At 41.1% G+C, this 21,309-nt stretch overlaps 1 protein-coding gene across 1 annotated transcript; it reads left to right on the forward strand.

The window, feature by feature from the left end:
* Positions 1-16,344: 16,344 nt before the first annotated feature.
* On the forward strand, positions 16,345-17,438 carry LOC138888428 (uncharacterized). Its single transcript, XM_070170291.1, has 3 exons — positions 16,345-16,558; positions 16,894-17,114; positions 17,208-17,438. The coding sequence occupies exons 1-3, from the start codon at positions 16,345-16,347 to the stop codon at positions 17,436-17,438; spliced, it is 666 nt and encodes a 221-aa protein (XP_070026392.1).
* The last annotated feature ends 3,871 nt before the right edge of the window (positions 17,439-21,309 follow it).

Raw genomic sequence — 21,309 nt, forward strand, 5'->3', positions numbered from 1 at the left:
AGATATAAAAATCAGTAACAATAGATACTCTCAGTTGCAGAGCTTATAATCAATTTGTTTAAATTCTGTCTTTCTTTTAATAATCTGAGTCTCTCACTTAGCCAGTTTAACGAGTATGCATATATGGTTTCAATTAATTCATTTCATGTTTTACTGTCTTTTGAATCATGCCTATAGGACCTTTGTCCTAATAGTTAGACAAGCCTTAGGGTAATAACTGTAAACTAAATCTGTGCTATTAACTACAACCAGCAGGTAGGCTTGACTCGGGCTTCTTATCTGAATTATGTAATCAATCAGTCTGCCTCAGCCTTTAAGTTCTTTATCAGACCATAAACAGTATGTGAAAGTCATGCTAATTATGTGCTTTCTTTGTTCAAGGAGGTATATCTGAGCCTTTTACTTGTTATGTGTTTTTTTTAACGTATTATCAAAATTGAGCATAATACTCCAATTGATATCACATTATGCCTACTAAAACTTTGTAGTTGTCAAAACAGCCCAAGTAAGTCCATGTCGACGTTGTATCTCCAGTCCAAAGCGTCCCAGTTCTAGAGTTAAAATTGATTTTGAATAGACCATTTTCAGCAACTTCACGTCGACTCCCCCAATTTGGTAGCTCGGTACTGTAGCATACGGTACTGTAGCTTACTGTACTGTAGCAATGTTACTGTAGTGCTGTCACTGTAGCGATGCTACTGTAGCAACCGATTCTTGTTGTATCCATTTTATTATTTGTCTTCCTAAAAAGACACACCCCCACATCTTTTGTTTTGAAAGCTTCCCTTTCCATGCGTGTATCAAGATGCACAGCATGCTTAAAGCACTCCCATTAAAATATGTCCTCATTTTTGTTGCAAGACCCCATGCTCTTGCTAGACCACTTTTCAATCCATGCTTAGGCCATGCGTGTATCTCCAAATTTGATGGAATCAATTCCAGCGTGCAAAATTCCATGGACACGCTCTACCATTTCTCGAACTGAGCTAAAGTATTGCATGCTCACGTATCAAAATCATCTATGTCTAGCATGCTTTACCTTCCAGCGTGCTCTTCTATGTGTGAGCATGCGTGTTCCCCAGCTGCTCTTGTTGCAGCATTTGCTACCCTCCATGCTTGTGCTTTGTTCATCCCTTCCTGCAATTGTTTTTGCTCGAATGCGCATCCCAAAACCAAGAGGCATGCTTCTCGCTTTTCACAATAAACCATGTGCTTACATGAAAGGTTTTTCGCATCCCTCCATGCCAATTCCCTAGCGTGCTTGTGCATATTCCAATAGAATTGTTATCTTTTCCTGAGCATAATATCACGTGCCCATCTTGTTTACTCGAATGTTTTTGTTCTTTAATATAGCATAGTTGTACCTGCGCGCTAGAGACACCCTTCTCCCTTAGGATTGGATGGTCAATTAAGTTGACATGCCTCCTGCTATTTCTATTCTCTTTGCTTCTTATCTTCTGTCCACCTTCACCCTTAGACTTAGACATTGCATCTTATCTTCATTAACCAACCTCCTTCCTTGTGCATCTAGATGCCAGAATTGCTGGCATTCTATTTCTCCATAATCTAAAGCATAATTAGCCAAATGATCAGCCAACTTGTTTCCCTCTCTATGAATATGAGTAACTGTGTAATTGCCCCCAATCATTAGTTGCATCATTTCCTCTACCTGCTCAGATATGATCCATGGTGATTTCCAAATCCCATCCATTATCCTTTTTAATAACATTGAGTCAGTTTAAAGCCATACATGAGAGTATTGTTGAAATCTGCAGAACCTTAGTGCTTCTACCATGGCCTTCGCTTCAGCTACTGTGTTTGTTGTCTCCTCAATCTCCCTCCCTACTGACTTGACTATGTCACCATTTTCATTTCTTATACAAAAACCTATTGAGCTCCTTCCTGGATTTCCCCTCGATGCCCCGTCTGTATTAACCTTTAGCCATCCTGTACTTAGAAGTTCCCACATGACTTTGGTAACTTTAAGTTTAGGAGTGAAATTTTCCATCATGGCTAGAAGGTCTTTCCATTTGTGAGGTACCATGTCCATCCCAGGCTTTCTCACTTTCACCAATGCCTGGAGATTTGATGAAACTTGATAAATCACCCTGCTAGTTGTCACAGCATCACCATACTTCATACTATTTCTTCTTTTTCAGAGTTCCCATACTACACATGACGGGAGTGCTTGCATTACCGGTTTGAGCCTTAAGCAAACATTTGCAGTCCAACATTTTGTGATTGCTTGGTGCAATGTAAGTCCTTCCACAGATATTCTTGCCCTCGATAGAAAATACTTCCAAGTTGTCTTTGCAGTTTCTGATCTAAAAAACAAATGCTGAGGAGATTCCTCATCAGGATGTACACAACACCAGCATTTTGATGGCATGCAGTAGCCTATCTTTTTCAAGAAATCATCTAAAGGTAACTTTGCTTTCCACACTTTCCACATGAAAAATGCTATTTTAAAAGGCAATCCCTTTACCCAAATCATTCTATAAGCTGTTCTTGGTTCATATCTTCTTCTCATATAATCCCATGCTGACTTAACACTGAAATATCCTCTTGTTTCCAGCATCCAACAAGGCACGTCAAGAACCTGCTGAGGTGAAGGTGGTTTGATTTTCTCTAGAATGTGTACTGCTAAGTCTTCAGGAAGTATTTCAAATAGCCTGTCCACATCCCACCCACCATCTAAGGTAACCTCATGTATATTTTGTATTGTTTCATCTATGCCAAAATCCTGAGGAACTAAAAAATATAGTGCCCCAAGACCTGTCCAGTTTTCAAACCAAAAAAGTGAGGATCCCTTTTTTGTTTGCCAAAAGATTTGATGTTCAATAAGATCTCTGCATTCCAGCATTTTTCTCCAAATATGAGACCCCCTTTTCCATGGAACAACTACTGAATTCATTTTCTTACAATATTTCTGACATACGAAAGAACTCCATAGGCTTGGTTTTGTTCTGAAATTCCACCACAACTTGCTGAATAATGCCTTTGTTACATCATGCAGTGACCTGAAACCTATTCCTCCTTCCTCAACTGGCATACATAAGGTATTCCATGAAGCCCAATGCCTACTAGTTCCTCCTACAGAGCTGCTCCAGAAAAACTGAGCAAACAATTTGTGCAAGCTATTTATCACATATTTTGGAGGGTTTACAGCTGATAGTAGATGCATGCATGCTTTGCAGTACATGAGATATGAGAACTGCCCTTCCCCCTACTGATAATAATTTGCCCTGCCAGGATTGCATTTTGTCCATTACCTTAGTAATTAGGGGCTGATAGTATTCCAGCTTTCTCCTTGCATAAAAAATAGGACAACCTAGGTATGTGATAGGAAATTCATTCCTATGAATGCCTGTGATCCTTTCCACCTTGCTGACCACATCCATGTGTGTTAAATGATGCAGGTACACAGCTGATTTGTTCTTGTTAATAAGCTACCCAGATGCATTTTCATATGCATTCAACACTTGCATAATCAGCATCAGAGAAGTTTTATCAGATGATGAAAAAATAATCATGTCATCTGCATACGCCAAATGATTGATCTTTGGGCTCCACTTTGGCATTCCAAATCCACAAAAATACAGGTTAGTATGAAGTGCATTGAGGCCCCTAGATAATGCTTCTGCTGCCAAGATAAACAAAGTTGGAGATACAGGATCACCTTGTTTTACTCCCCTTGAGGATTTAAAGAAACCATGAGCTTGACCATTGATTAGAATAGAATACCAATTTTGAAACTAATCCAAAGGCAATCCCTATCAACCTTTCTGTGAATCCCATCTTTCTCATTACCTTTGTTAGGAATAGCCAAGATAATCTATCATAAGCTTTGGTCATATCTAGCTTTAGGATGACATTAGGTCCAGCCTTAGTTCTAAGCCTAATGTCAGTGACTATCTCCTGAGTTAAAAGGATGTTTTCTACTATATTCCTGCCCTTAACAAAACCTGACTGTTCCTCCGATATCAGATTTGGGAGAAATTTCGCTAGCCTATCATGTACGACCCTTGATATAACCTTATTTGAAAAATTACTGAGGCTTATTGGTCTTAGATCAGAAAAAGTGGTAATTTCTTTTTTCTTTGGTATCATAACTAAGTTTGTGTGTGTTACACACTTTGGTAGCTCATGACCATTGAAAAAAGCCCTCACCATGTCGAACAGGTCATCCCCTATTATGTCCCAACAAGAATGATATAGCTTGCCTGTAATACCATCTGGCCCTCCAGCACTATCACCATTAAGTCCAAATACTGCCTCTTTAACCTCCTCTTTTGTTGGTTGCTTAATCAATTCTACATTCTGTTCATTGTTCATCAAATTAGGAACATGGTCTACGATCTCAAATAAAGAAGGAGAAGCTGTTTCTATGAACTGATCCTCGTAAAATCTGATAACCTCTTCTGCAATTTCTTTTTCTTCTTCAATCCATGTTCCTCCGCTATCTTGAATTCTGTTAAGCTGAAGTCTCTTCCTCCTACCTCTCACTTGTGCATGGAAGAAATTAGTATTCCTATCCCCTTCCTTGAACCAAGTCATGCCCGCCTTTTGTTGCCAAAATTTCTCCTTTAGTGCAAGACATTTGATCAATTCTGCCTGAACCTTTTGTAGCCTTTCCCTGTTCATCCCTGTAGGATTTGCTTCAAATTCTACTTCGTGAACCATCACTACCTCCTCCATGCTTGCTATCTTTTGGAAAATATTTCCAAACGTAGCCTTACTCCACAATGAAAGGGCTTTCTTTAATTTTTTTAACTTGTGATTATAAATAATAAAAGGATTTGCACTAAAATCAGCTGTCCAGTTCTCTGTCACCGCATCTTTAAAAGTTGCATGTTCCACCCAAAAATTCAAGAACTTAAAAGGCTTTTTTATTGGTGGAGTCTCAATATCACACTTCAGATACATTGGACTATGATCGGAACCAGTCTTTGACAAATATTGCACCTCTATTCCCGGAAATGTTTGTTGGAATTGTAAATTGGCCAAGCATCTATCTAGCCTTTTGAATATACAGTCTTCCTCTTCTCTCCCATTCCACCATGTGAATATGCTACCTTTAAATCCAAGATCGAAGAGATTGCAAGTGTTGACGCAGTGTCAAAAATCATCAATTTCATTCAATGACACAGGTAACCCCCCAAACTTCTCTTCTTCGTCCCATATTACATTGAAATCTCCCCTACTAGCCATGGTGCATTCATATCCCTTGCCATTTCATATAATGAATCCCATAATTCTATCCTCTCAATTGCATCACATTTAGCATATATCAAAGTTATAACAAACTCCACATGCGATTTAATATGAACCAATCGTAGTGTAAATTGTTGCACCATATTGTACATGACAGTTACCTCAAATACCTCATCTATAAATGCCCAGATCTTGTTGGAAACATTTGAAATTGCTTGTGCAAGTCCTATCTTGTTTCTGTACCTTTCCATTTTTTTTGCTTGTTGCTTTGGCTCCATTAATCCTACAAATTCATAGTGATTTTTGATGTGCATTTTTGTCAACCTTTCAAAGGCCTGCTGTGTGTTGATTGACCTTATATTCCAAATGATAGCATTCATTAATGATTGTTGGATTTAGTTAGCGTTCTCCTTGTGTGCACCCCCGCTTTTGGTACTGCAAAATTATCTTTTTGTTGCTTCTTCTTACCTTTTGCTGCTGATTTTGCCTTTTCCACTTGCGTAGGTGATAAGTCACCTTGCCTTGCCGCATTCATAAGGTGTTGGGTAGTTGATTCTTGATCCATATCGTATCCTGATTTACCAGGTTCTTCTCCTTCTTCATTGTCTTCCTTACTTCCTGATGTAGCTCCAAATACATTCCTTTTAGGGACCAAGGCCTTCTCTTCTCCTCTTTTTAACAGCTGCAACTGATTTTTCTCCAATGTAACAGTAATATTTAATATTTCTGTTTTATGTCTTGGTTGTTTCTCTTTCTCTGTTGTGTTGTGTCCTTGTGGGTCTTCTTGTGATATCTGAATTTGATCATCTTCTGTTCCTCTAGGATCATTTACCTCTGGGCCTCTTCCTTCATAGTTTCTAATTTCTGTGATTTCAATTATATTGTTGTCATTGGCTTGGGGCTCTCCATTTTCACTTTGCTCATCTTCTTCTTTGTCCTTCTCATTTGGTTCCTCATCAGTTGTGCTCCTTGTGGTACTTCGTTCTCCTCTGAATCATATTCCCTTTGTGTATCCCATAGCCTGCCTCCACAGCCTTGCACTCTTTCTTTAAATGTAGCTGATTTTGACCCTTCTGCTTGATAATTTGGAGTTTTATTAGGTAGTTTGTTCACTAATGTATTTTGTGATGGGATTTCCTGGCATGGTTTATTGATCTTTACTATTCCCTCTCCTGTTTTATTCTTGAAACTTCTTTCCACCCATTGTGCAGTATCGTTTTTTGCTTTTACTGCCTCATTTCCATTGACTAGTCCATTAGTCGAGCTAATCCCCGATGATTTGAGATGAAAAACTTGTGCTGCAGGATTTAACTTTCCCTCATTATTGACCATATTTTTTGGTTTTTGCTTTGTAGATGCTTGGTTATGAAGTGTTGTACTGCTTGTTGCTGCATTATCTATCACCATTACCAATTGATTAATAGGATCTTCCTCTTCCTCTATCCCTTGTAATATTGCAAACTTGTTAGCTACTTGAACATGATCATTATCTTCATTGTCTACTTCCTCCAATTCCTTACCACTGTTGCTTTGTGCTTCTGCTTGTCTCTCTACAGTGCTTGTACCCTCTTTATTGTTATTGTTTTCAAACTGCTTAGCTGGTTCCATCTCCATTCCATTATTACTGAGACTAGTATTTTGATTTATTACATTTCTAACTCTATTGTCCTTCACTTCCTTCCATTGCTCTTTTGCTGTAACAATCACATTACCCACGACCTTTCCACTAGATAACATCTTTATAGGCTGTGAGTTCCCTATGTCCTGTTTCTTAGTTGTATCTGCTTGGTCATCATTCTCCTTCGCCACATATAGTTCAGGGTGTATCCTCCAGCATTCGAATTGATCATGACCTTGAAGTTTACAATGTCTGCAATATTTAGGCAGTATGTCATATTGAATCCTCACCCATTCAGTTCTTGTTGTTCCTTTAGCTTCGTTGAATATGTCCATCCTCACCTTTTTAGGCAAATCTGCAAGTAGATCAACTAGTACCTTCACCCTAGCACAACTAGGTCTAGTTTTATTAATTGTAGCCATGTCTAGATGCATAGGTTTACCTACTGCTGAAGCTAGAGAAAAAAGACATTCCTTTACAAAAAAGGTTGGTAATAGACCTGGGAATGAGATCCAAGCCATTGCCTTGGGTGTTTCTTCATCTGCTCTAAACTTTGAGTCATAAATCAACGGCCTAAGCTGATATTGATAGCCATCCCTGTCCTTTATGTAATGAGTTTTTGATGAGAAATGAAGATAGTCCTGCCTCAATGTCATTCTAATCAAAATATGTCTATCCCTTAGAAATCCAATGTTACATTCACATTTAATTCCGCATTGAATTGGTATTAACTTACGCAGTTGTTGAATTTCTGGGCTGCCATAAGAACATTTACCAACTATTGCATATTGTAATCCTTCGATGATATCCATCCTTTCTACTTCTGCTTTTGTGAACTGAATAACATGTTCTCCATTCAATATAGTAGGTGTACGAATAGCAATTGGCTCAACTTCCTGTTGCTCCTGCATTGCAGCATTTAAAGTTCAAGGTTTCAGAAATTTGGAGTAATCCATCGGCTGTTTGTTGTTATTTGTGATCCCTGATGTTTGTGCAATGTTTGGAGGAAGTTGTGTAGGCAGCGCAGCCACCAAAAGTGGCTGGCCACCTGCCTGTGTGTCCATTACAGTTGTAATTCTTTAGCACTTTACTTACATGACAAAGGTGCAGTATGTTTGCAAGAAAACGAAATTACTGTAATTTGAATTTGCTTCACGCAAGCTGTTGTGCTTAACAGTAGCGCTGGAATTAGCTGAATTGTTGAAATTGAATGAAGAACTCTGTGTGCTACAGTAACTCGTGAACCTGAAATTAAGATCTACAAAAATTGACTATAGATCTGAAGTTGAAACCAATTGGGTATTACTCGTAAGGAAATTATGTATCTTTTGACACCAAGTTTGGTTGGTTCCACCACCGGATTCCGAAGTTATGACCGGAAAATGATGACAAAATTATTGTTCAGATCTAGATCTGTTTCTTTGGGGGATTTAGTTGCAGATTGTTCTGATGTTTGTTTTGTTTTTCGTTTGTGTTGTTATGTGTTTTCCCCAACTTGCTATACATATTTTTGTATGTCACCTTAGAATTTTGCCTTTGAAACTACAAATAAGCCTAATATCCCTCCCTCTTAGGATTAGTAGTCCTAAATGCCTCTGGACTTATAGGATTGGGATGGGTAATAGCATGCAATAAGTAATCGAGACCATTTCGTGCTTTAATACCTTAACGGGGTGGGAAGGGTAGATATGGATATAATGACCACGCGATAATGTTACGTGTAGCCCCTCATTGAAGAGTGATTACCGGGCATTGTGTGGGGTGATCCATATTATTAATAAACCTAGGACCCCCCTTTCCCTTTGTTGCTTTGTTTCTTCTAAAGAATTCAAACTATTTCTTTTAAGAAAATCAGCTTCCTTTTAATTCTTTCCAATTTTGTTTGTAACAATTATGTGAAAATACACTCTTATTCAAAGTTTTATTCGCCTACATGTTACTTGCACCTAAGTTCACAACAATAGATGGTCGGGAACCACACTAGTGGATTCTGAGGGGTGCCTAACACCTTCCCCTTGGAATAATTTCAAGCCCTTACCCAATCTCTGGTTACTCAAAATCAAACTCTCTTGGTGTCCTAATGCACCTTAATCATTAGGTGGCGTCTCTTCAATTCAAACCCAAATTCCCAAAAGGAAATGAGTTGTCCTCCCAAACGACAGCGTGGCGACTCTGCTGGGGATTCTTAGGCTTTTACTACTTCAGACTATTATTGTGAATTTATGCTTCTTTATGCGCAATTATCTGTTTATTTCTTTCAAGCATTCAATTTTTCTTTTCGATTGCAAAACTGACTTGTCTTTATTTTCTTTCCCTTATTACTTTCCTTTACTGCTTTCCTTTACCACCGGTTTAAATTATGATAAAACCGTTGTATTTACTGCTTTCCTAACGTGCAAATACGTGACAACCTGCTTTAATTGTTGCATAATCATGCTCAACTATTTCACTCGTGTCAAACAAAATACCATAGCAACGCTTATAGTAAGTGGTTGCGCTCTTCCGATATTATTACCCCTTTAAATCCGAAAAAGGCATATTTGCGGTAAAACCAGTCGATCAACGATGTAGTCGATAGTTCTGTGCCTTTCCCTCTTGAGTTTTCCACTCAAAGGTACCAGTCTAAAACCCCATAGAAACCTTACTTTATTTGAACTGTGCATGTATCATGGTCAAACCTAGCCGAGTCAGTTATGTTGTCTGCATAATGACTCTTTAAGATAGCCTTGTCCAAAGTCCACTGGGTTTTCCTAAAACCCAAATGGACACCATCACGTTCTGTGCATTTATTTGGAGAACTAAATGTTTTTATGCCAATTATTGATATTTAATAGTCGAGTCTGGTGGGGGTAAGGGCCTAAACCTTTTGTCTTGCAGAAATATAAGGCACGAAGTCCCCAGATTCGGCATGGTCACCAACATCCACCCAAAATTGCTAAGCTGGTGGGAGGATCTTCACTCCAGTGATCAGACTCTTGTCTGGAAATATCTGGGCAATTTACATTCTCTTCTGGAGATTCAACCCAACAATAAGATCATAGAAGCATCTACTTTGTTCTGGGACTGTGAGAGGGCTGTATTCCGCTTTGGGGACATTGAAATAACACCCTTGCTAGAAGAAATAGGAGGATTAGCTGGTATACCATGTGAAACTCCGGGTTTGTTAATGCCAGAAAACCGCAAGGGAAGAAGTTTTCTTAAAATGATGGGTCTAAAGAAGAATCTAGACTTGACATGCTTGAAAGAGTCGTATATTCCCTTTGATTATTTGTACGAGAGGTACGGTCACAGCAAATCTTACTGTACTTATCCTGACGAGTTCGCTCTCACATCATTGGGGAATATTCACCGAAGGGTCTTTGTCTTCGTGTTTTACTTCCTAGGGATGATAGTGTTTCCAATGAAGATGGAAAGGATCCACACCAGGCTAGATATGATAACCAAAACTCTAATAGAGGGAATTGGCGGGCAACCATTCAGCATTGTGCCCATGATTATTGCGGAGATATATCGAGCCTTGGAGAAGTGTCAACGAGGAGCCAAACGCTTCGAGGGCTGCAATTTGCTACTTCAACTCTAGCTCATGGAGCATCTCCAAAGGGGGTGAATACCGACAGGAAATTCAGTGAAGAGACTGGGACGATCATATCACTTTCCATCATCCGAAGCGAATGAACTATATGCCCAACATGTTCGCCCAGCCAGAAGATGCCAGAGGATGGGTAGAGTTATTTGATAACCTTACCGAGGACCGGGTACAATGGATGTTCGAGTGGTTCCCTACTGAGAAGTTCATCGCCCGATCCAGGGATGCGCCGTTTTTTATATTAATTGATCTGAGAGGAACCTACCCTTATGTTCCTCTCTGAGTTATGAGATAGGCTGGTAGAAAGCAGGTTATACCAAGGGTCGACAAGATGCGTCACTTCCAGGCTGACTTCCAAGTTGATGACAGTCCTTATAAGTGCCAAGCTCAGCATATGTGCCATTGTAAGATCATCATGGGAAGAGATATTATCGAGCCAGACAGATACCATGCTGGTTGTACTCCATACTATTCAGGCTGGCTGGAGGATAATCATAATGGTCTGGGTCAATCCGGGTTTGTTTTAGGTCACAGAATCATAGATGAAAAGGCCGAGGCACAGGTCAAATACAATCAACTGCGCAAAAGGATTCGGGAATGTGAAAGCGAGCACCGTGAGATAAAAGAAGCCCACCAAAAGCTGATTAAAGAGTGGAAAGACATGGTTGTCAGTGCTAACAAGCGACTGGGATACTTGGAGCGGGGTTTAGTAGAGCTGGAAAGGAAATTTCTCAAAAGAATCGAGGATTGCCAGAATGCTGAAGGAAACGAGGGCGGACACCTAGCCAGAGCCTATCTATTGCTGGGACTTCGCGAGTTGGTGAAGCTGTTCGATGGAGCCAAAGATGCTGAGTCTAGGGAAGGTCTTTCCAGGACCAAATAGATAGGAGTTTTTCTTTTGCTTTAAGAAATGTAATAAGGCCAATGGTCATTAGTGACTTTATTTCCTATTATTTAGGGTCAATTTTGGGATTCGTCTACTTTTTATCAATAAAATGATGCATTTAGCATTCTAAGTTCTCCAAATCAACTTGTCGCTAGGCCTACCTTGGGCACAAAGAGGTTCCCAAATAGGACACGATTTACATTCTTACACTACGTGTTTTGTCGCAACATTTTCTTATAATCCTCACGGACTTGTTACCTTTTTGTTTTTACTTTTTGTTTATTCCCCTCCCCAAAGGTTAGTTCGTGCACTCTGGAAACATCATCTTATTCAACGAGATCCTCTCACTCCTCCTCTTAGTCCTATCAGAAGCAAGAACAAAGGGAAGATGGAAAATTCGAACAACGCCAGAAAGAAGAACTCAACTGAACGGGTAGAGGTTACTCATGGTACTCAAGTTTCCAAAGAAAGTGCATCCCAACTCGAGCAGAAACTGTTAAAGTTCCAGGAGGAACTTGATCAAGTTCGGAATCTAGCAAATTTGTCATTTTCCCTCACCACTCCAGACGTTAATTTCCCAAATGCTCATAACCCCACACCTCCGCAAAATATCCCAAAAACACAAAACCATCCCGCTCCTCACCACCACTGCAACACTTGCTACACCTCCAACAATACTCCATTACTCATCCCAGAACCGTTGAATTCAACAAATGACCATTCCCACGCTCATCATAACACCCCCATCTACATGGAGACCATGACACACTCCACTCAACCCATCTCAAGCGCACCTGAGTCTGATGATAAAGACTTGCTCATTAGGAATATGGCTGAAGAACTTAAGAAGTTTACTAGCCGAATTCAGGGCGTCGAAGGAAGTAAATGGATTGAAGGGTTGAACTACGAAGATCTTTGCATACAACCCAATGTCGAACTGCCCGAGGGGTACAAACCTCCTATATTCGAGATGTTTGATGGTACAGGGGATCCAAGAGTTCATTTGAGAACATACTGTGACAAACTGGTGGGAGTAGGAAAGGACGAAAGGATCCGCATGAAACTTTTCATGATAAGTCTGAAAGGAGATGCTCTGTCTTGGTACATTAGCCAAGATCCGAAGAAGTGGTCAAGTTAGGTAGACATGGCGTCCGATTTTATGGATAGGTTCAGGTTTAACATGGAGAATGCGCTGGATGTGTTCTACATTCAGAATCTAAAGAAGAAACCTACAGAAACATTTCGTGAGTATGCTACTCGCTGGAGGTCCGAAGCTGCTACGGTCAGACCTGCCTTAGAAGAGGAACAGATGAACAAATTCTTTGTCCGGGCTCAGGACCCGCAGTATTATGAAAGGCTGATGATGATTGAGAGCCACAAACTTTCCGACATTATCAAGCTGGGTGAAAGGATTGAAGAAGGCATCAAAAGTGGTATAGTTACGAACCTCGAGGCCTTGCAAGCTACAAATAAGGCCTTGCAGTCTGGTGGTACGTCCAAGAAAAGGGACATAGGAGCCATAATGGTGGCATAGAGAACCAAATCTCCCATCAAATACCAAACCTATCCAATGACTCCACTCACATATCAGCCTACTCCAAACTACCAAGCACCCTCACCCTCTTACCAAACTCCGTCACCCACTTATCAATCACCTCCACCTCCCACATATCAACCTACTTCACCCAGATATTCCTAACCCGCACATGTTTACCAAACCTACAATGCTCAACTATCCCACCATCCATCACCTATTACACGGCAAAACTTCCCTAGACCTCGACCAAATTTTGACCGCAAACCTCCTAAACAGTATACAGCCATTGCCGAACCCATTGACCAGTTGTACGAGAGACTCAAAGCTGCTGGTTATGTCACCTCTATCCCTGCTATAATTCCTGAGAACCCTTATCAGTGGGTTAATCCAAACAAATCATGTGCATACCATTCCGGCATGAAAGGACACACCATCGACGAATGTCGCTCCCTGAAGGACAAGATCCGGGCTTTGATTGACAAAAATATTATTGTGGCAAATGAATCTGCTCCGAATGTCCGCAACAACCCTCTGCTAGAACATAAGGGTGGAGGCGTTCACATGATTGAAATTGAGGATGATTGGGATCCCGAGGGATCGATCGGGTTGATCGCAGAAGGTGATGACCTAAAGAAGCCAATAGTTACCCTTAATCCAATCATAGTCTAGATTCAGCCGTCTGGGGATGTCGAGGTAAATATGTCCATGCTACTTGAGTTTGGAGCACCATCCTCTACAAAGACACCAATGCCAATTGAGGTCGAATTTATGTCACCAGCAAATGCACCTACACCATTCGAAGTTGCAGTTTTACCACCCAAGAGACATGCTCCGTTCGGGGTGAATATAGCCACACCGATCCCAGTAGCGATGTCAGCCGTGATGCCATTTCACACAAAGGCTATACCATGGGACTATACAGCTGAGGCAAGGAGGAAAGGCAAGGTTAGGTTCGAGGAAACTGTTGCCGCATAGGGTATGACAAGAACTGGTAGGGTCTATACCACGAAACACCTAGCTGAGTCAAACAAGCAGGCCTCCAATCGGTCACCCATCATTGAGAGGGGACCAGACGATCTTTGGAGAAAGATACAGGCCAAGGAATACTCGGTCATCATCACCAGAGGCATATGTTAAAGGTGCTGAGTGAGGCACATGTACCAAGCAACATCACCGGAGGAGAGATGGCAAACATGGTAGGGCAGGTATTGGAAAGTCACAAGGTCACTTTTCATGAAGATGAGCTACCACCAGAAGGGTTGAGTCATAACAAGGCATTGCACATCACCATGAAATGCGAAGATTATTTTACCACTAGAATCCTGATTGATGGAGGGTCCAACCTCAACATTTGTTTGTTGGTAACACTCAGGACATTGGGAAAGGTGTTGCATGAGATCAAGTATGGGGCTATCAACGTTAAAGCTTTTGACGATTCCCAAAGGTCCACCATTGGGGAAATCAGCCTGTGTTTGCAAATGGACCCTACTTGGTTCGATGTTGATTTTCAAGTGATAGATGTGTCGGCATATTACAATTTGTTGTTGGGACGACCGTGGATTCATGCCGCTGGGGCTGTAGCATCATCACTACATCAGGCGATGAAATTTGAGTGGAACCACCAAGAGGTGATCATTTATGACGACTGTAGCAATCTCATATACAGTCGCCAGATCATCCCAGCAATCAGAGGCAAAAGAAAGATAGGCAGGGAGACCTATCACTACATCGAGTGAGTCAACGCCTTCGACAAGGACAAATGGTGGGACAATAAAATTAAAAGCATATTAAACTAGAGCGGATACGAACCTGGAAAGGGACTTGGCAGGAAACTCCAAGGAGTCGCTAAGCCTATCAAACTAAAGAAACATGTCACCACCTTCGGTCTGGGATATGAGTACACTTGTGAGGAATTCAACAACTGGTCACCACCATGGCGCAACCCTTAGTATGCGCTGGAGCAGCCAATACCACATTTGAAGCAGACTTTCCAGCTAGTCGATGTTATCTATGGGTCAAAAGAAGAGGAAGCACTGGCAGCAGTAAGGAATTTGTTCCTGGAAGACAATAATATGGATTGTTCTGTTGTTTTCGAGGAGGAGAGGGAGGAAGGCCCTTCCATACGGGCAGTAAGTAGAGGAGCATGCCTCAATAACTGGACCATCAGAACCACCAGAGCCCGGAAAGCCTCGGGGTAGCAAGGCTGAACAAGCATCATACACTATCTTTCATTTTTACTAGTTGACTTTCCTTTCGTATTTTAAAATTTCGCAATAAGATCTTCAATGTTCAAAACAGTTATGGAATTTTTCAAAGTATTTCGATTTTCCCTATAAATCTTACTCTTATTATTTTCTCTCATTACTTTACTTATACAGCATTACTATTACTTATCTTGATGAACCAATGATCGTGACATGCAATGAGACAACGCAATAAATGGACATAGATTTAGAGGAAGATGACATACCAGAAGAGATTATTAAAGAAGTCGAGAATTTTGAGAACAGACCTAAGTCCAACCTGGACGAGACTGAGATTGTTAACCTGGGAGATGTAGAGAACGTTAAAGAAACACGAATCAACGTTCATTTTCACCATCAGAAAAGGAAGAGTACATAGAATTTCTAAGGGACTATGAGGACATAATCGCCTGGTCGTATGATGACATAACTGGTCTGAGTACATCTATTGTGGCACACAAACTACCAACTGATCTGACATGTCCGCCGGTAAAGCAAAAACTCAGAAAGTTCAAGCCTGATATGAGTTTGAAAATCAAAGAAGAAGTCACTAAGCAAGTTAAAGCCAAGATTCTCAGGGTAGTAGAATATCCAACATGGTTAGCCAACATCTTGCCAGTACTAAAGAAGGATGGGAAGGTCAGAGTCTGTGTCGACTACTGGTATCTAAACCGGGCTAGTCCAAAAGACGACTTTCCCTTGCCAAACATACACATCCTGATCGACAATTGCGCCAAGCATGAGTTGCAGTCATTTGTAGATTGTTTTGCGGGATATCATCAGATCTGGATGGATGAAGAAGATGCTGAGAAAACGACTTTCATTACGTCGTGGGGTATGTACTGTTACAAAATGATGTCGTTTGGATTAAAGAATGTTGGGGCCACCTACATGAGGGCCATGACCACCATTTTCCACGATATGATACATAAGGAGATCGAGGTATATATAGATGATGTTATCATCAAGTCCAAGAAAGCCACTGATCACATGGAAGATTTGAGGAAGTTCTTCAATAGACTGAGAAGGTACAACCTAAAACTGAATCCTGCAAATTGTGCATTTGGGGTTCCTGCCAGAAAACTAATTGGGTTCATTGTAAGTCATCGAGGAATAGAACTGGATCCATCAAAGGTCAAAGCTATTCAGGAATTGCCACCGCCAAAGAACAAGAAGGACGTGATGAGTTTCTTGGGGAGACTTAACTATATCAGCCGGTTCATAGCACAATCTACAGTCATCTGTGAGCCAATATTTAAGATGTTGAAGAAGGAGGCTGCTACCAAATGGACTGATGACTGCCAAAGAGCCTTCAATAGAATCAAGGAGTACCTGTCAGCACCACCAGTCTTTGTCCCACCCGAGCCAGGTAGGCTGCTATTACTCTACCTCACAGTATTGGATGGAGCTTTCGGTTGTGTTCTGGGGCAACATGATGAAACGGGGAGGAAGGAGCAGGCCCTCTATTACCTCAGTAAGAAGTTCACCAGTATAAGGCCCGGTATTCTTTGTTAGAGCGCACCTGTTGTGCTTTAACTTGGGTAGCTCAGAAGCTGAGGCACTATTTCTGTGCCTATACTACATATCTCATATCAAGGATGGATCCTTTGAAGTACATCTTCCAGAAGCCCATCACCACTAGAAAGCTAGCCAAGTGGCAAATCTTGTTGAGTGAATTTGACATTGTCTACATAACTCAGAAGGCAATCAAGGGACAGGCACTAGGGGATCACCTTGATGAAAACCCCGTGGATAGAGAATACGAACCCCTAAAAATGTATTTTCCTGACAAAGAGGTATCATTCATAGGAGAAGATATTGCAGAATCCTATGAAGGTTGGAGAATGTCTTTCGACAGAGCAGAAAATTTCAAAGAAGTCGGCATAGGAGCAGTTCTAATATCAGAAACCGGCCAGCATTATCCGGTGTCTGCCAGACTCAAATTTTCTTGCACCAACAACATGGCCGAGTACGAAGCCTGCATCTTAGGGCTCAAGATGGCCATTGACATGAACATCCAAGAGTTGCTAGTAATGGGGGATTTAGATTTGCTTATACATCAGGTCCGAGAAGAATGGGCGACCAAGAACTCCAAGATACTCCCTTATCTGCATCATGTATAGGAACTGAGAAAGAGTTTCACAAAGACAGAGTTCCAGCATTTTCCCAGAGTCCAGAATGAGTTTGCCGATACATTGGCTACCCTATCATCCATGATGCAGCATCTAGACAAGAACTTCATTGATCCCATTCCGGTAAAGATCAATGATCAGCCAGCTTACTATGCTCATGTCAAAGAAGAAGTAGATGGAAAGCCTTGGTTTCATGATATCAAGGAATATTTGGCAAAATGAGAATACCCAAAACTTGCGAACACTACTCAGAAGCGCACATTTCGAAGGCTGTCTAACAATTTCTTTCACAACGGAGGAATCCTGTATAGGAGGACTCCTGATTTGGGATTACTAAGGTGTGTCGACGCAAAGGAAGCATCCATGCCACTAGAGGAAATTCATGTTGGGACATGTGGTTCACATATGAATGGCTTTGTCTTAGCAAAGAAGATACTCCGAGCTGGTTACTTCTAGATGACTATAGAGACGGACTGCATCCAGTATGTTCGGAAATGCCACCGCTGCCAGATACATGCAGACATGATAAGGGTACCTCCGAATGAGCTTAATGCAACAAGCTCGCCATGGCCGTTCGCCGCCTAGGGAATGGATGTTATTGGACCAATCGAACCTGTTGCTTCCAAAGGGCACAGGTTTATCCTAGTAGCAATCAACTATTTCACCAAATGGGTCGCAGCAGTATCTTACAATGCAGTAACTAAGAAAGTCGTGGCAGACTTTGTCCGCAACCGCATTGTTTGTTGATTCGGGATTCCGAAGTCAATCATCACTGATAATGGTTCTAATCTAAACAGTGACCTGATGAAAGCCATGTGTGAGACCTTCAAGATCAAACACAAGAATTCTATAGCCTACAGACCTCAGATGAACGGAGCTGTCGAAGCCGCCAATAAGAATATCAAGAAGATACTAAGTAAAATGAGAGAGAATCATAAGTAGTGGCACGAGAAGCTATCATTTGCTTTATTGGGATACCGCACCACAGTCTACACATTAACCGGGGCAACCCCCTATATGTTGGTTTATGGTACAGAAACCTTCATTCCCTCCGAGGTGGAAATTCCCTCATTAAGAATCATACAGGAAGCAAAGCTAGACGATGAAGAATGGGTGAAGAATCATTAGGAGAAGCTAGCTCTTATAGATGGAAGGAGAATAAATGTAGTTTGCCACGGTCAGCTTTATCGGAACAGGATGTCCAGAGCCTTCAACAAAAGAGTCAAGCCAACACAGTTCACACCAGGGCAACTAGTGTTAAAGAAAATCTTTCCACAACAAGATGAAGACAAAGGTAAATTCTCTCCCAACTAGCAGGGTCCGTACATGGTTCACGGGGTTCTAACAGGAGGAGCCCTCATACTTGCAGAAATGGACGAAAAAGTCTGGCCAAAGCCGATCAATTCAGATGCAGTCAAGCATTACTATGTGTAATCTTTATGCTTTGCCATATGATGTAAATTGAACTACGCCTGACCTGATTCCCGTTTAAGAGGGGATACATAGGCAGCCCTATGGGTTCGGTCACAATTCAATAAAATTTCATTTCCCCCCGCAATTAGAAACTGGGGCAGAATTTTGAGGAGGACCCTAAAAATTCCAAAGTTGATTTCAGCCGGCTATCGCCAGCAGCAGTCAGAAGCATCAACCCATTAAACTGGGGTAGAATTTTGAGGAGGACCCTCAAAATTCCGTAACAAGAGAGGTTGCAATGTCTTGAACCATGCCACAATCGTCGGTTCATCTAAAAGTTGTTCTTTTTTTCCGCTAGGCAAGCACCTAGAGCTAGTTTTTTATTAATAAAAGAAAGGAAAAATACAACAAGTAGGAAAAGTACAAATAAGGGGGATACTAGCACCGGTTTTATTACCCATATGCCTTGGCTATATAATCACTCCTCTGCGCCTCACATTGCCTCATGATTGCAGCCTCATGTAGAAGATTTATGGTGTAGCTGCGGGCAAAAGTCTCACGAGGGCATATTATCTCATAGCCGTGTGGATATTTTTCCAAAGGAATAGGTGCAAGGTAACACAAACCGGGTTAAACCTTACCTCACTAATCCTATTGAGGCAAAGAAAAAGCCTCATCTTCTAGCAAGCATGTAAAAAATAGGAACTTGAAAGTACCAAGTACTTTATGATCGCCATAGAGTTTATAACACACTCTATGACTCTAATACAAATGATGATGCTTTGAAAATGATAAACTAAAACAACGTAAAAATTAGAGTCTTGCCCCTCATTTATCAAACTTGTGAGTTCTTCAATTTGAACTTCCTTAAAATCCTCTTTAATTGTCTTCAAAATTCTTCATTTCTTCTTATCTATTGGACCTCGTAGATGTGGAGGTGGCAACCCCCTTTTGCTTTGCAGCTCTCATTGGTAGTTGCCTGAGTGTTATTTCTTAAGTCACCTTTTTTTTCACTATTCTTTGGAGAGAAATCTCTGGTTGTAGCCGCCTCCTCCGGACGAGATTCAATCAATTCATCTTATTTTGCTTCGTCGGAGCTGGCAACACGTAAGTTGGCCCCAAGTTTTTGATTAGCTTCATCTTGTATAACCATCCACAATGGTTCATGCCTCTTCAGTGTCTTTGCACTACATGGTTCATGTCTGTTTGTCAATGAAAATTTCTGCTTCAGTCCGGTTATTTTTGAGAATGATGAGAATGCACTTTTGTGTGGTTTTGGACTGCCCAAAGCATCCAGCAACTTTCTGTCCTCCAACGAAATAATAGGTATATCAGTTACCATTACTACAGCTCCAGTTATGTTTGCGTTATACTGCTGCTGCCCAGTCGTGTTTGCATTGGACTGCTTCTGCCCAATCGTGTTTTCATTGGACTGCTGTTGCCCAGGATTTGTGTTAACATCAGCTGCAGTTGTTGTATGTTGCTTCTGCCCAGATTGCATTGATGCTGCCTCACCAATCGACCTATCTTTGTTGTTATTTTTCCTTTTATGTTGTTGCTTAGTGTTGGGAATGAAATCAGGAGCTTTGGATTTGATGGCCATTTCCTTTACATTTGATCTTACAATTTCGTTGTTGTTTCTAGTGGATATCATGAGTTGCTCAGAAACTCCTCCATACTCACCATAAGACTCTATAGATTGTGTAGGAACTTCAAAAACTGATTTGTTCAAAGTCACTAGTGGTTGTTTAAACATGTTGGTTTGCATTCCCATAGCTGCTTGGGTCTCTTTAAATATCTGTTCCACTTGTGGACTGGAGAAGTGCAAGGTTGGAGTAGTTGCGCTATGTGCTTGGCCTGTATTCAATGAGGCATTTAGGCGGCAATCGAAATTGTCGACTAAAGTATCAGTTCCTTGACGATTTTTTCCACGGGTAGAGCATGGAACAAGTTACTTGTACATAACATCTTCATTTAGGCTTATTGCATCAGTTCCACCACCGTCATCAGTTGCAAGAATCTCAAACACGTTTGAGCTGGGCACGATGTCAGTGTCCTTTCGTCGAAAACTTGTATTTTCCTGCCTTAGTGCTAAATTTGTAGCAGTTGTACCTGCTGCAGCTGATTTCTCCACTGGTTCATGACCTTCAACTGGTATATGCTTGTCACCTACTGGTGTTTCAATTAAATCAACAAGTGCAACAGTAGAATTAGGATCCCCACCAATATTTCGATCCCCAAGAAATGAAACAACAGTTGTTGGTGAGACAGATCGTGCACCTACTGCCAATGAAACAGTACCAAATTTAGAATCAGCAGGAGCTGCTTGTTGTACTAGAGTCTGCCCTTTTCCATCCACCACTGAGGCAACTTGATCAATATCCTTACCAACCTGCACACCAACAAATCCAGTGGCATCAGATGAACCTACACCGACAGCTCGATCACTTATAACATTCAATGCAAAAGTGTCAGCCAAGTTCGAAATAGTAGCAGCTGCAACAGTGGGAGCTGCAACAGCAGTAGCTGTAATCTCTTCACACTCCAATGCATCAATACCTCTTGCTACTGTTACTGTATTATTGACATTCCCTCGAATTTTCAACACTCTATTTCTTGCTTCTTCAGCCATAGCTTGGGACAACCTAGTTAAGGCACGATCAACAGGGACAATAGCCAA

The sequence above is a fragment of the Nicotiana sylvestris genome, chromosome 3 (genome assembly GCF_000393655.2).
Source record: "Nicotiana sylvestris chromosome 3, ASM39365v2, whole genome shotgun sequence".
Taxonomy (NCBI): domain Eukaryota; kingdom Viridiplantae; phylum Streptophyta; class Magnoliopsida; order Solanales; family Solanaceae; genus Nicotiana; species Nicotiana sylvestris.

Excerpts from the sequence above, each read along its gene's own strand:
- LOC138888428 (XM_070170291.1), top strand. The coding sequence starts at position 16,345 with ATGTTGAAGAAGGAGGCTGCTACCAAATGGACTGATGACTGCCAAAGA. Across the intron at positions 16,559-16,893 it reads GCAGGCCCTCTATTACCTCA|GAGAAGATATTGCAGAATCC; the intron begins GTAAGAAGTTCA and ends TATCATTCATAG. Across the intron at positions 17,115-17,207 it reads TGAACATCCAAGAGTTGCTA|GAACTGAGAAAGAGTTTCAC; the intron begins GTAATGGGGGAT and ends CATCATGTATAG.